At 34.9% G+C, this 16437-nt stretch overlaps 1 protein-coding gene across 1 annotated transcript in view; it reads right to left on the bottom strand.

The window, feature by feature from the left end:
- The window catches only part of TTN (titin), a 279722-nt gene that overhangs the window by 108593 nt on the left and 154692 nt on the right, over positions 1-16437 (bottom strand). Inside the window, 18 exon segments of the mRNA XM_060302200.1 lie at positions 41-180; positions 269-532; positions 673-939; positions 1231-1494; positions 1587-1713; positions 2341-2480; positions 2650-2925; positions 3176-3454; positions 3628-4029; positions 4577-4627; positions 6426-6515; positions 6863-6925; positions 7577-7669; positions 8299-8370; positions 9271-9351; positions 11744-11812; positions 13156-13269; positions 16235-16312. Of these exon segments, the coding sequence (XP_060158183.1) occupies positions 41-180; positions 269-532; positions 673-939; positions 1231-1494; positions 1587-1713; positions 2341-2480; positions 2650-2925; positions 3176-3454; positions 3628-4029; positions 4577-4627; positions 6426-6515; positions 6863-6925; positions 7577-7669; positions 8299-8370; positions 9271-9351; positions 11744-11812; positions 13156-13269; positions 16235-16312 (2870 nt within the window).

Below are 16437 nucleotides of genomic sequence, written 5' to 3'. Positions count from 1 at the left end.
GCAAGCCCCCCACCTGTGTGATCAGTTCATTGTGACTTACAGGGGAAGCAGTTAAAGGCTCTCCTTTTAATTTCCACTGGCCATGGACATCTGGTTCAGAAAGTTCGATTTCAAAGCGAGCTGTTTCACCCACAAACACTTCTACTCCATACAGAGGTTTTTCCACTTTTATTAGTTGGGCTGAAATTATACAGACTTTTGTTCGAATGACTGAACAAATAAACTGCAGGTTCAGATAGGGTACATTTAAAAATTTTATGCAACTCACCCTCAACAGTGACATTTGCTTTTGTCTTGTCTGTGCCACAGTCACACATGTATTCGCCTTTGTCTTTCAGTTTTGCCTGTTTGATTTTTAAGATGCGGCGCAGGCCATCTGCCTTGATAGAGTATTTGGGTGAAGGTACAATCTCTTCCCCGTCTTTAAACCATTTCACTGGCACATCTTTGCTCACTTCACACTTCAGAATAATCTCATCCTTCTCGACTCCAGTCTTATCATGTAATTTCATAGTGAAGTAGGGATCGGCCTCTGTAAAAGACATTCAGCAGATGATCAGAAGAACGTGAAAATGAAAGGTAATTAAAGAGTTACAGGTTGCAAAATGTTTAACTATTACCCACTCCCACCATCCAAAAACTGGCCCTTTGGTTATAGTTGGTCACATATACCTAAGACCTTCAGATTTGCTGTGGAGCTCAGGTCCTTAACCTGAGCTTTGATCTGGGATATATCATCCGGTGTCACTTCTCTCATTTCCAGCTTGTGAAGCTTGCCCTCCGATGAGATGAGTACAGTTCTGCTTGTGTGGAGTTTGACATCATTTTTGAACCAGACGACGTGCATTTTTTCATGAGAAAGTTCACAGACAAAAGTTGCTGTTTCACCTTCTTTCACTGTTTGATCTTCAAGAGGTGATATGAATTTCAATCTTATACCTGCAATGCAAGGTAATAGGCTCAGAAATACAATTTAGTTCAGAAATATTCCACTCTAATCTGTCTGGTAGAAAGAATCTCTTTCACATGGCATTTATTGAGTCACCTTTTCAAATGAAGCTCTCCTCCATTAAAAAAAAAATTAAGGGGGTTGTTTTGATGGCAATGTGAAAATAAAGTCATGGGGCCGATGGTCACTTACAGCTGTTAGAACTTGGTGTTCTGTCTTTAAAGTCAGATACTCATGTGCCTAACTATGGGGTGTTAGAGGCAGATCTCACCAGCTCTCACCTGTAACAAATAATCTTGCTGAGGTCTTCTTGCCCTCCACTTCAGCAGTATAGACCCCTTCATCATCAAACTGAGAATTATTGATGACAAGAATGTGTTTCTTTCCATCAGCAATGATATCAAACTTGTCAGATGACTTGATTATATCAGGTCCTTTAGACCATATAACATTTGCCTCTCGAGTGAGGACACATTCAAATCGAGCCTGTCGCTTTTCTGGGACCGTGACATCCTTCAGGGGCACGGCAAAGTCAAGTTCGATTTCTGAAAATCAAACATTAAGAATGAGGTTTTTCAGAATGCAGAGGACTATAAGATGAAGTTGAGCACACTCCACGAGTTCTAAAGGCCAATACCTTTTACTGTCAGAATGGCAGTCGTGACTGCATTAAGTGCCTGGTAAAGAACTTCACCGGCCTGGTCCAGTTTGACTTTGAGCAGAGTCAAGAAGCGTTTGCCACCATCTGCCTTGATTTCACACGTCTGAAAAATGGCAGTTTTAGTTAGCATTTGAATGAGATAGAATGTTTCAGATACAGATTTCTACAGAGTCATAAAAATAACTGTAATACTACTAATAAAAATAAGGAAAAGTGTTTTGTCATAAAATTTTTAAAAAATTGCTGAGCTGTCCACAAATAATGCATCAAATTTCTTCCCCTCTTTGACACTTCAGAAGCTGGAAGTAACTCCATCATTACTGAACCAAATCTGAACGTCAAACCTGATTATAGAATGTAGTTATTTTATATGACTAACAACTTATTTTATTTTTATTGATGTATAGTTGATTTACAATGTTGTGTTAGTTTCTGCTGTACAGCAAAGTGATTCAGTTATACATATGTATACGTTTTTTAATGTTCTTTTCCATTCTGGTTTATCACAGGATATTGAATATAGTTCCCTGTGCTATACAGTAGGACCTTGTTGTTTAACCGTTCTATATGTAATAGTTTGTATCTGCTAACGCCAAACTCCCAATCCATCCCTCCCCAATCTTGCCTCCCCCTTGGCAAGTCTGTTCTCTATGTCTGCAAGTCTGTTTCTGTTTTGTAGATAGGTTCATTTGTGTATATGACTAACAACTTAAAATTAGAAATTACTCACAGGTGAGGGTCTTAGAAGTTCTCCCTTCAGTTTCCACTCTCCGGGAATGTCTGCCTCTGAGATTTCTGCTTCAAAGCTTGCACTTTCTTTCTCATAAATGGTAACATCCTCTATTGGTTTAAGCAATTCAACTTCACGATCTGTATTGGTAAACGATGAAATACCATAAGGCTTTCAACAACCTAAAGATGCTTTTGTGTGTGTGTGTGTGTGTGTGTGTGTGTGTGTGTGTGTGTGTATGTACATTGTTTTGCCTCAGGCTCATATACAAAACTTATCTTTGAGAATAAAAGGTAAGATTTTTTATACCTCCAAGTGTCAGCTTTGCAGAGCATCTTTTCCCTTCAATTTCCACTGAATATTCATCAATATCTTCTGGCATAGCGTTCTTAATTTTGAGGTGTATATGATTTCCATCTCTTACTATCTCGGTCTTATCAGTTGGTTCCAAGGGGATTTCATCATATCCTTTGAACCACTTAATGTTTGGAGTATCCTTTGCTATGACACAGGTGAAAACAGCTGTCCCCTTGGGTTTCACATGCTGATCTCGGATGGGTTTCACCAGCCAGTCTCTAATGACTTCTGTATGACAGTGAGGTCAGAAAGATAATTATGATCTGAACAAGTAATATAAATAACTTCCTTAGTAAATTTCAGAAATAGGAAAAAATTCTCAAAACTGGACATGATTAATTTGTTATGATTTGATATTCCCCCCCCCCTTAGATAAGGTATAAGACTACTGATATCCTGATACTGGGAAATAAAATTCTCTCTTCTCTTTTCTTAATATAATAATAAGTAGAACTCAATGTCCCAGCCAAGTACTAACCTACTACTTTCACGCAGGATGAGCACTCCAGGTTGTTGGCGTTTTCCACAGTCACTGTGTATGTCCCTGCGTCGGAGTCATCTGCATCATTGATGGTCAGGGCCCGCATCAAGCCAATGATGCTGGGCACAATTTTGCCAGGTTTCTCCACCACAATCTTGCCATCCTTCCTCCAGACCACATCACGTTCTTTATTTAACTCGCAGCTCAAGTACAATGGCTGTCCTTTGACCACTGTGACTTCCTCTTCAAGCGTTTTTACAAAACGCACAGGAAGTTCTGTGGAGAATTGTGGTATTGAGAATCTGCAGAGACTTTTCAATACGTACAATATTTTCAATGAAATAAAACTTGGAAATAAGAGGTTTTGTCTAAAATGACAGTAAAAGTTGCTATTGAGGTTTACTGTGTTAAAGTTTAATACAGACCATATTCATAAGACTGGAAATTACCTTCGACAATCAGTTTCGCAGTGGAGGTCTTTTCCTTATTTCCCAGACGTAAAACACAGGTGTATTCGCCAGCATCAGAAAGCTGAACATCAATGATATGCAGCTTTCTGTCTTTCCCATCAGCGATGAATCTGTGCTTTGGGCTCTCACGGATGTTGCTACCATCTTTCATCCAGCTTGTGACTGCAGTGGAGGGGGAGACTAAACACTCAAAGATTGCAGAAGAGCCAACTGACTCTGCTTCAGTCAAAACAATGTCTTTGATTTCTTTCACAAACTTCAGTGGCACAGCCTTCAGCTGGTAGGTGAACGGAGCTTCAGCAGGCGGTTTCTCTCCACCACTTCCTGGTCTTAACTTTTTCCTTTCAGCTTCTATTGGTGAAGGAGTCTTTTTGGCTACACCTAATTCAAAATAAAATTAAAAGTTGAATTGGCATTTCCATAAGGGTCAGAAAGTGAATATCTGGCTGTCTGCTGGATGAAACCAGTGATAGAGTGACCAGAAGACAAGAAGACTAGGCAACTGAAAGGTCAATTGAAGTTATCCTGCTTTCTTTCAGAAAGAAAATGAGGTGGCATAAGGAATCCATGAATAATAAACGCTCTTCGTTTTCTCAAGTTTTAAAGCCAAATATATAATGTCCAGATTAGCGTCTAAGTATTTTATCTGTCATGTATAAATATCATGTATATGAAGAATGAAACTAGGAACTTATAGGGTTTATTATGCTAAAGTATATATTTTATATATGTATTACCCACTTGAATACTATTAGAGGTATATTAGTTGCAATATCAGAAGACATACTAGTTTTTGCAGAATCAATTAGAAGTCATAAAGATTGATGTAAATTTTGAATTTTTTCCCCCTCGTACAGAAAGTTTCCCTTGAATGTAAAGTTTCCCAGAGCGAAAGGTTACAACTCAGGTACAGGGAAATGAATCTTACCTGTGATGGGAACTTTTGGCTTGGCAGCCTCCTCTTTCGGTGCTTTGGCTTCTGAAATAAAAATAAAACTCAGCATTTAAACAATTTCCAGACTTATTTCATGCTTAGTAGTAAACCACGTGGGATGAGTCATGCTCTTTATTATAAATATTAATGCATAAAGAAAAAGTTAGATTTATAGGACTTCCATGGAGAATATTTGGATATTTCCAAGAAGGCGTATTCTGAGAATGATGTGACCAAGCTAAATTGCCAATGTTTTTAGGATTAAAAGATTACTTTCAGCAAGTAATTCTTCTCCCATTTCTGGAAGGCTTACTCTTTCCTTGTGAAAAAGAGTTTTATTCTTGCCTAGCTATGTAAAGTATTTTATATGTTTATGCATGTGCTGGTTGTGTGAACCAAGGAAATACGTTTTTGTCAACAAGGAATCAATGTAGGCAAAAGGGAAATGACCCAGAAGTTACTAAAGGGCTTTCTTTATTAAGCTGGGCAGATAAATCCGGAGAAGACTAAAGAAAAAGAAAGAGTCTATGTTCTACAAATGCATGGATTCCTTTGAAGATTTACCTTAATTAGACAATGAACTAAGGCAGAACCAAGACAGTTCCTACACTTAGAGTTTAATTCAGTTCACTCAGGGGCAGTATAAACTGTAGAATCAATTCCCTAGTGTCAGGCTCTGGGGATGTGAGAAAAGCTGTAGTTTTACACATACTCAATCATCTCAATGGCAGTTATCGTCTTTTTCTGAACTAATTAAAGTTATCACATAGAAATCATAAAAGAATAATGCCCAAACCACAAATATCAGTGACAAAATATGTTAATATAAATATTAAAATTAAACTACAGCCAGAAGAACATAGTATATTGCCTCATGTTATTAAACACAATAAAAACCCAAATATTTCTATAGGGCTTACTATGTACCAAGCACTGTGCTAAGTGTTTTGCATATATTTAATCCTCACAATAATCCTAGTAGGTAGTTATAGTTATTATTCTGATTTTACAGACTAGGAAATTAAAATTTAAAGAGATGAAGGAAGTAGCCAAATATCAAATAGTTAGGACGTGTATTTATCAATGATCAATACATGTCAAATCATTTTTGGTTTTGAGATTATCACCTAAGTGATGAACTACTAATAGTTCATGTACAATAATAAGTATTTTGTTTGTACCTGAGATAGCTGTATCACTGAGTTAGTACGTTTAAGAAAATTATTATTGATCTAAATTCTTATATAGATTTAAAGGCTGAACTATGCAGTCCTGTTTTTTTTTCCTGTTCATTGTGGTAAAATATACCTAACATAAAATTTGCCATTTTAACCATAAAATGTACCATTTTAACCATTTTAAATGCAACTTAATTCAGTTGCATTAAGTACATTCACAATATTATGCAACTATCAACACTATCCATTTCCAGAACTTTTTCATTATCCCAAAATGCAATCCTTTTAAAAAATGAGAAATGATTCCTGCAGGGCACATAGGAAATTTGAATCTCCATGGGATTCCTATATGTATGTCCTTAGAGAGTATCTGTACATCTTAATTTTCATCAGCACTGAACATATTCATTACTTAATCTCAAAAGCATATAAAGAAATGGTGTTTTGCAGGAATGTACATTTCAATTGAAACACAATAGGCAGCCATGGGTGAGAGATTATGTTGCTATAGATTAGCAGATGAAGAAAATTTAATTGAGAATTTATATAAGCTCCCACAATTGAAATGATGCCTATGTTTCAACAAAAAGAGAGCTTGATTTTTAATGAAGTTTTTATTAAGCCATCAAAACAAACAAGCAAAAAGAAAACCACAGAATAAGTACCTGCTTTCTCTCCAGCGACTGGCACCGTCACTGGGGCAGCGATAGGGGCTGGTGTGGGCTCCAAAGGAGGTGGTTTGATTATTTTCACTTCTGTAGAAAGATGTCCATTGCATTAATGTATCCTTTGTCACTTCCTAAAACATCATTTGGTGGCCTATTTGCCTTCTCTGATGTAACTTTAAAATCTCCTAATAACTGGTTTTTCAGAGAACAATATATTCTAACTATAATAAAATCTATATACAATATAATAATATATTTGAATATATGTAACATATTATATTAAATAAAATATAGCATTATAATCTAATAATACATTGGGACATTAGAAATCATTTGATGCATGCGGACTTTACTCCCTTTTTCTTATTAGCTACACATTAATTGTGTGAAACATGAAGGAATATGCTGTCGACATTGAGGATAAGCTTGCTTACCTGGTTCAGGCTTTGGTTTTGGTTCAGGTGCAGTGAGAGGTATTGCTGGCTTAATTTCAGGCACTAAAACAATCCACAGTAATAAGCAGATTATCACAGTATTTTTGAAGTTTTTCACAAAGTCAAACCAAAATTGGGCATGTTTAACATATCTTGTAAGGTATTAGAACTTGTACACATATAGTCACCAAATCAAATACTCCAAGTTTATTTTGCATTTTAAACAAAATACTTAGAAAATATAGTAAGGCAGTTTTACTGGTTCTAATGTTGTTTTTCATCTCATTGCCCATAAATACAATTGTTTTAGTTTTTAAAACTTAGTAATTTGGGCTTCCCTGGTGGCGCAGTGGTTGAGAGTCCGCCGGCCGATGCAGGGGACATGGGTTTGTGCCCCGGTCCGGGAAGATCCCACATGCCGCGGAGCGGCTGGGCCCGTGAGCCATGGCTGCTGAGCCTGCGCGTCCAGAGCCTGTGCTCCGCGACGGAAGAGGCCACAACAGTGAGAGGCCCGCGTACCGCAAAAAAAAATATTTAACAAATGGGTGGACATGAGGCAATTGCACATGAGAGTGAAATGGTAAAGAAAATTAAGCTGGATGAGATGAGCGATCAAGGTCATGTGTTCAAATCTTAATGCCAGTGTAATGATATTTTAATTGATGCATATTTGTATTTTTAGAGACAACTAAGAAAATGCCAGAAAGTTTGTACCTTTTGCTGGTTCAGGAACTTTCCTTTCCCTTTTGGTAACAGTAGCTGGAGGTGCTTCAACCTCTTCAACAGCTTTTGGAGGTGGTTCTGGCACTTTAAGATAATAAGATGATTTTCTAGCATTATTTTAGGATTTGAATCCTTTGAAATCAACTGATCTGAAATAATCAGATCAAACTTTTTGCAAAAGCTCTATTGATGGCTTAAAACAACCCTTATATTCTATCAATTAATTTCTATTTTCTCTTCTTGACTCTGCTTCAATTTATTTTTCTTTCTTTTATTTCACCTATACTTGCCTCCCAACTCCATTATCTCTCCCTTTCTAAATCGCTTCAAAATATTTCCAAATATATACTCTTTGTGACTAGGCGAATGATAAAAATCAGCCCCCTTAAAAGCCCCCAAATTTTATGAAACATTTCTGACACCTTCCCATGAAGTCATTTTGCAGCCAACTTGATTATTTCACAACTGTTTCTACTGGAAAACTTAAGTGACAAAATAATAATAATAATAAAGTTCAGGGAAATGCATGAATATATTTGAGTACTATAAAAATATTTAAACAGAAAGCAGACAATGGAAAACACAGACTATGTGACAGATGAAATATGAAGCTACATTTATATTTAAATCCATTTATGTTTACAAGGTAAACTTTTTGTTAAATGTCCATTTTGTTAAAAGATAATTTCACAAATTGTTACTGAGATTCCTACCTGCAGGTTTTTTAATTTTTTCTACTTCTTTACGTTCTTCTTTAGGTTCTTCTTCAGGTCTCTTTCTTAGAACTTAAAAGACAAAAATATTTATATGTAAACCAAGACAAACAAATGAAGATGTTGAATACATTTGACAAATGCAAATAATGTACAAAGCAAGGAAAGTGAAAAGCATGCAACCTAGTGCACCAGGGAACTTGGTATTTACACTAAAAATGCTTAAAAAAAAATCAAAGGTTGTTACGTTAATTAAAACAACACTCAGAGTCACTTTATATCTATGTAGATAGTCTGTTCAGAGTTAAATCCCTGGTAGAAATGACCCAAACACAAAATGAATAATTTGAATAGCAACAAATTCTAATCACAATCCAATGCCATAATTTAATGAGAAAAGAAGCATTTAAGTAAGTATAAAGTTTACTGAAGTGGAGTTGGCCAAAGAAATGTAGCCTAGAAATAAGTAATTGTATGTGAAGAAAATGTTAGAATTTGATTCTTCATTCAAATATCTTGTTTCTAATTCTTTAATATTTTATAAGTCAAAAAAAGTTCAGGTTTTAGAAAATGTTATTTATTAGTTGTGGTAATCCTGTGTTAACACTTTTTAAAACTGAATGCTGAGTTTAGGCTTAAATAGTTTGGTGTAATTTAGAGTATTTAAGAGGTTTAGTGTATTTTACTATATAATTTGATTATGAAAATGGCAGCTACGGTCATTAGTTTAGAATATTATCAATTTAGTCATGTCTATTAATGTTGTAAATTTCAAGATACTCTGCTCACAAAATTTGTCTTCCTTTAAAAAGATGGAAATGATTACATTTAATTTTCAATACAACTACAAATGAATTTTGATAAATTGGGAATCTAATTTAAAAGAAAACCAAAGGACAGAAACATTTTGTAAGCTTTCAAGTCTTTTGTGTGTGTATTTGAAGCTGATATAACAGTTGAAAAATACTATACCGCTTTTGAGAACAGCTTCTTCCTTTGGTTGAGGTTTAGGTTCAGGAAGTAATTTGCGAACTTTCTTTTCACCTCCAAGCACTTAAAAGAACATGATTTAAATTTTGAAGTGAATTCATATAAAAAGTAAATTTCAACAAGAAAAATGTCTCTTTCAAAACTAGTAACTACTGTATAAGTAATAATTTTTGTTACATATAAATATCACAGAATTTGAAAGCAAAGAGTACACTTCAAGTTGTTTCCTCTGCAAACGTCTATATAACCTTGTGATGAAATTCAGTTGCATTAACTACAGGCAAATATATTCATTCATCTTAAAAGTGTCTATATTGACTTTATGAATCTTTCATCAAATACAAGGTTCTTAACAGCATCTTTGCCCCAATCTGCAATTGTAGATTGCCCAAATCTACTCTGATATCTCCCCGACCATCAACTATAGTAGGTGTTAGTGACATTATTCAATCTTCTCCACTGATGAGAGAAGAAACCAAAAGTATCTGGAGTTTGATAAGTTTCTTAAGCATCCTTTCTTAAGGTCCCCTTTTTGAACTAATACTAACCTGAAATTATAGAACTATAGAAATTGAAAGCTGGTGTTAGAGCTTATTTTTAATGAATAAGTAAATGTTCTTGAATTTAAACTAAAACGGACCCAAGGAATTCCAAATTAATCCCATCTTTAGTGAATATCAAGCATGGCAGATGATACTATATACAGCAGCCTCCTATTACTACTGTAGCCCTAATGGTTTTGAATGGGAAAAAAGAAAAAAGAGAAACACTTACTGATTACTGAACCATTTTACCTCTCTACTAATGTCAATTAAAATCTAATTTAGGGCTTCCCTGGTGGCGCAGTGGTTGAGAGTCCGCCTGCCGATGCAGGGGACACGGGTTCGTGCCCCGGTCCGGGAAGATCCCACATGCCGTGGAGCGGCTGGGCCCGTGAGCCATGGCCGCTGAGCCTGAGCATCCGGAGCCTGTGCTCCGCAACGGGAGAGGCCACAACAGCTAGAGGCCCCCGTACCACGAAAAAAAAAAAATTTCTAATTTAAAGCATTATTTATTTGTATCATGTAACATTATATTTGCTCACACACCTACAATCTGAATTCTTAGCTATTTCTAAATTTCCCATTTGGTGCTTTAAAAAAGACATTTGCAATTCATTAAAAAGTTTTTGTTTTATGTGAAAACACAGCCATGCCTGTCTCTTACTTCAAATTTTAAACATGCAGAAGGGAAATATGTAAATATTTCACTTTAAATAATGACTTTTTTCTGTCAAGTACTGATATTTTAAGTAAAATTTCACAGTTAAACATTAAATTTTTTTATCCATGATAAATTGTGCTGGCCTTTGATACTATTTTCAAGTTACCAATATTCGTAATGTAAACCATTTTCGTTGATCAAACTGGAGATGCCCATGCATTTAATTAACATAAGTTGGAATGGCATAATATCCTTTTCTTATTTAATGGATATAGTGAAAATATATCTTTGTATTTGTTTTTCCATATTATTATTTTATTTTTAAGATCTTACTGACATATGAGACTCAGGTGTAGAACACACCACTGTAGTTATTACTTTTAAGGTCATTATATGTCATTACATGTCATTTTAATATTTGCGTGGCTTTGTAATAATCCTTTACTGGTTAACATCCATAGTAATATTATTTTGTAATCTCCATTTTATAAATCAGGAAATATACATTCAGATGGGTGATTTTTCCAAAATTCCAGAGTGAAACAAGAACAGATTCAACTTATGAGTCTGGATGTGTTAATTAAACAGAACACTGGTTACCCACCATACTTACTGGAAAAGTTCACAATTTTAATTTTAATAGATGTTTTATGATTCACTTATTTTTCTTTAGGGTCTAAGTTTAGATAGGGAAAAATATTGTTTAAAGAGAAATAAATTTTGAAAAAATGACCTGCAGTGATAATGAAATTTCCCTACAACATGAGATCTGTACACCTGAAAGAATGTCTTGGAGTCCATGAGAAAAAAGAGATAGGAAAGCCACAAGGAAATCCCTATGAATCACCTTAATAGTATAGAAGGAGAACAGGACTTATTTTTAGTGCTTATAACACTGGCTAAAATATTGTTGTTCAGGTGAAATTGCAAAGCATTTTAATCTAAGACATGTTCTGATATTAATGTCAGCTAACCAGTAAAATTTAATATTTTTGAGTTTAGGAAAATGCAAGGAGACATATGTAGATGAGACAAAGAAAAAAACATCTACTCAGGAATGTATGAAATTGATGGGAGACAAAGAAAGCAATACTCATGAACCAGGACGATAAAAGCTACAAAAATACAAGAAATCAATGAGACTACTCTGATTATTTTAAAAAAGGAAAGAAGAAGAACATTCTAGAAAGCAGGAAGAGCAAGGAGTCCGATGAAGGGATACTGCATAATTGTTTTCTAGACTGTGAAATACCTTTCAGAGGTGTAAGCTCCACTGCTTCCAGAACCTCAGGTTTTTCAGGAACTTTCTTCTTTGAAATAGCTTTAAAGAAGATGATCTTACTTTCATTATTTGTTTATTTAGTCTTATCTGAAGCAAATGATTAAATACGTGCTCTAAGAATCAAAACCAGGCTTTGCTTATAACTCAAAAGCATTAATAACAGCCAAGAACAGCCACTGAAGAACATACAAGAAGCGTTCAAACCATGAAAACAGATTGCAGTTTTACTCCAAACTTGAGTAGTAAGTTAAAGTCTGGCTGAGAAGGAAGATAATTTTTGTTCTTTGCAGGAGGAGGAAATCTTCCTTTGCATATAAATTTTACATGAAGGGAAATGTATTTAAGTGTGTGTCCTCATGGAATATATTAACCAACAGATGTGTAGCCTTTTAAGAAGTGATCAATTTTTCTATGTCTGATTAAAAATGCCAGAAGCTTCCCCTACAGGCCAAGAGGGTTGTAGAGAGGCAAGAAAGAAGTCTTACCATGGAAAATTCTGGCTTTGTGTACATGTGTAGGTGAGTATGGGAAAATTGCTCACCTAAGATTATATCTAGATTATTTTAGATTGGGAAATCTCATGACACCACAAATAAGACAACATTTTGTTGAAATAAAAAGAATAATATGATTTTGCTAGTTTATTTCAGCTTTTAAAGATGCTATTTAAAAAATTAAGTAATGTTGAATGAATTCAAAGAGAAACCTAAATGCAAAGAGAAAGAAAGGAAGTTTAACAATGGGAAGAGATGCTGGATATCAAATGTATGCATAATCGCTCTTTCTAGATATGGTGAGGACAACCACGGAACACAATTGGGTTTTTATTAAGTTGCAAAAAAAAAAAAAAGTGGGGAAGCAGTGACAGAGCGTTCATATACCTTCCTTTCATGGTTTATGAACACATCAGCTATTGGATGCCACAAATATATTATCTATAGTATATTTTAAAGCATATGTCATTCTTTAAGAACAAAGTTTTGGCTTTTGTATAAATTTGCTACTGCAAAATTAAAAATATCTTGCAGAGTTTTCTTCTACATTCCACATGCACAAGATCCCAAAGATATGCAGAGCAACCACACTTTGAAATCAGAAAATCCTTTCACCCCACTCTGCATGAGAAAGTTAGTTGGACAGCCCCTGGATTGAGATGGCCAGGATGAAGCTAACAATGGTGTACTTTCTGACTCTTGGGGCAGCAGGCATGGCCCAACAAGGCACCCAGGGCAGCATAAAACACAGGTCTCTATGGAATTCCCACAGATTGATCATGTCCGAAAGTACATATTTTAGAAATACATTTCTTGCAAGTAACACTTCAGATGTCTGGATAGAAGTTTGGAGCAGGTTAATAAAACTTTGGAAGTGGCATTTTATACCTTTAAGCTGGAACATTTTCTCCCTCAGGTCTTCCTTAGGTGGAGCTGGAGGAGGAGCTGGGGGCTTTGGTTTGGGTTTTGGTTTCTCAATAACCTTCTTTTCAGGTTCAGGTTCTTAAAAGAGTATTTCAGGAGTATTAGTATAGGAATATGTTAATTGGTATGTGGATATACAGTATATTCAGTAGAAATTTTGGTATATTTATGAAGTAAAAAGTTTACTTTTTTGGATACATATTATTGGTATCCAACATAAAACGTAAAAGTGTCCAGCATAAAATATAAGAATATCAACACTGTACATAGATAATGAGAAATACGGCACAGGCACTAATAAAAACAACAAAGGAAGCATCCATATAAGCCACATTGATGTGAAATAAATAGTACAAATGACATGAATACATAAGACTGAGATGCACATTTAAAACAGAATATCTTACATACAGGTGCAAAGAGATGTACTGTACACGTAGAACAACGCAAAACACATATGTATCAGATGAAGAATATGGTGATGAAGACTTAAGCCCAATTAACTGAATACCTTGTACTGGTATTTCTTCAGGCTGTGGTTCAGGTTCAGGTTCTTCAGGCTTAACATACTTTTCAATTTCACGTTCTTTAAAGAATGGTGACAAAGGATAAGAGACTGTAATATAAAGTTCTTCACAAAGACTCATAGAAATTTCACATAGATGCAAAGATGACAGTCACAAAAACAAAAATACACAAATTCACTTACATAGAAAAAGAGGTAAGATTTCTATTTTCTTATACTCAAGTTTTCTACTGACTATCTGATGTATGTTGATGGCAAATGAGATGACTTTTAATATCTGACATTGGGTTATCATTTGAGGATCCAATACAATTATTCCAGTGTTGTCTCAGTAAACTGTATCTTTTAGAATTTATAATTACCATCAAGAATAATCAAAGATTCTACTTCAAAAGAAGTATAATGATTTGAAAAACAAAGCAGTCAAACATGTGCTAGAATGCTTTTATATAAAATTTCAAGAAGGAATGTTACCCTATAAATACTTTTGTATTTCTAACAGGAGTTTTCAAGAGATTTAAAAAAATTATATTTATATAATATATATCTACCTTCAACAGGGGGAGTCACTTTTCTACCAATGGTTATGGATGCTCTTTCTTCATATATTATTTCCTCAGGAGACTCTTCAACTTAAAAAACACAGTGTTTTATATTTTAGACTGAATTCAGAATAGAATACTGCAACTGCTAAGTTTCAACATATCAACTTAGTTACACATTATAACATATTCTTCAGAAGACTTCAAAAATACCAATAATTTCACTACATAAGACAGACAACAGATAAATACAAATGATCCATCTACAACCAAAGCAAGATGATGAAGACAACTGTCATCTTTCCAAGATTTATAGAGCAGTCATGTACCTTGGACGGGTGGAGCTTCTGGTTCTTCAGGGGTAGGAACTGACACTTTCTCTTCTGTGATGACTTCCTTGGGAACTTCAGGCACTTTAAAGATATTGATTTTGTTTACTATTAAGAATTTAGAAGGTGTATAAGATACTGCAAAGAGCAGGCAAAGAATACATGGGAAAGTACTTCATCTTATAAGACTGTGGGGAAACTGGCTTTGGAGGCAAGGCACCATTTTTTATAAATGAGTCTTGGCAGCCTTCTTCATTTATTTCTCTTCCTCTGTGTACCCTTAAGTGTAGATGTTCTCCACTGGTCTACTTTGATGCTTTGAAAAATTGGCTCTACATTCTTTGAGCAATCACTCCTGCACTCTCAACTCTTATTTCCATGGTGATAACTTCTAGATCTACATCTCCAGCCCTGATCTCCTTCCTAAGTTCCAGATGCACGTTCCCAACTTCCATACTTGAAAAGTGAACAATATATTTACTATCTTCTTTCTAATATTAATTTAGTTTGGGGACCCAATGAACCATCCTCATGGCTTGGCTTCAACCCTTACAATCATCTTGGGCTCCTCTATTTCCCTAATTGCTTTGAGAATAGACACCAACTCAATCTCCACCTCTCTTAAATCCAATCTCCTTTTCCATCTCTGTCACCACTGATCTTGTCCAATTTTTGAAGATCTTAAGTAACTGCAGTGGCTCTTTTCTATTATCATCCTTTTCTAAGAGTTTGAACTGCTGCCAGTTATCTGAAGCCCAACTCCTTTTAATATATACACCGCTGAAGCTTCCTATTGCCCACAGACTAAAGTACATGCCTTATACTGGCATTCAAAGAACTCCAAAATATGACTGTCATCTTTATATCCAGCCTTATCTCTCAGGATAGGCTGGATTTCTCCTACTTGTCTGTCTCATTTTCTCTCTTTGTCTTCATTATTTCCCCCTTTTTTTCTGTAAAATTTGTTTTTGCATATACTTATACTTCAGTAATTTTTGCTCTAAGAACTACTATTAAGATGTGCAGACAGCATTCAGAGAAATACATATTTTTTTCTTCATGGTAGGTACCTTTTTCTCGCCGGACTTCTGGTTTTTTGGTAACAGGCACAGGTTCCTTCTTTACCGGAACAAGTTTCTTGGGCAGCTCAGACACTTTGAAGATATTAGTTTTATTTTTAAAAGAATATTTAAAGACATTGAAAAAATGTTAAGAATAAAGAAACTATAATTAACAGAGCAGCATTAAAATTAATGAAAGCAAAATAAGGACATTTTTGTCCCTAACAATGAAGACAACTTATTGGATTCCACTTTAAGATATCAGAGTACTTTAAAAAAAATTATGATGTCAATGATTATGTGAATACCTTTAACTTCTGGTGTTTCTGGCTTCTTAACAGTTGGGACTTTCTTCACTGGAACAACTTTCTTTGCCATCTCAGGTACTTTAAAGATATTAGTAGTGTTTAATAATATAAAATTGCAAGATGCAATATGTATACATAAACTTGACAAGTCTGTTCAGCACTGTAACATACAGATGACAGTTCAACACATAATACAGCACAGTACAAAATAAGGAAAGAATGTCAAGTTTTAGACAGCACACAAAAATGAAGTAAATATTTATTTTACTGTAAGTACCTTTAGGTGGTGGAGGTTCTGCTTTTTTGATGACAGGAACTTTCTTCTCTGGAACAATCTTCTTGGGCTCTTCAGGCACTTGAAAGATAGGAATTTCTTTTAGAGTCAGATGATTACAATGAAAAGTTTAATGCTATGAATAAATAAAAAAGATCACACATTTCTTTGCTATGCACACTGTTAAACTCTGTAGGACAAAAGTT

Source organism: Globicephala melas, chromosome 7 (genome assembly GCF_963455315.2).
Source record: "Globicephala melas chromosome 7, mGloMel1.2, whole genome shotgun sequence".
NCBI lineage: Eukaryota > Metazoa > Chordata > Mammalia > Artiodactyla > Delphinidae > Globicephala > Globicephala melas.
Note: the sequence above shows the minus strand (reverse complement) of the source record. Positions and strands in the feature narration are given on the sequence as shown.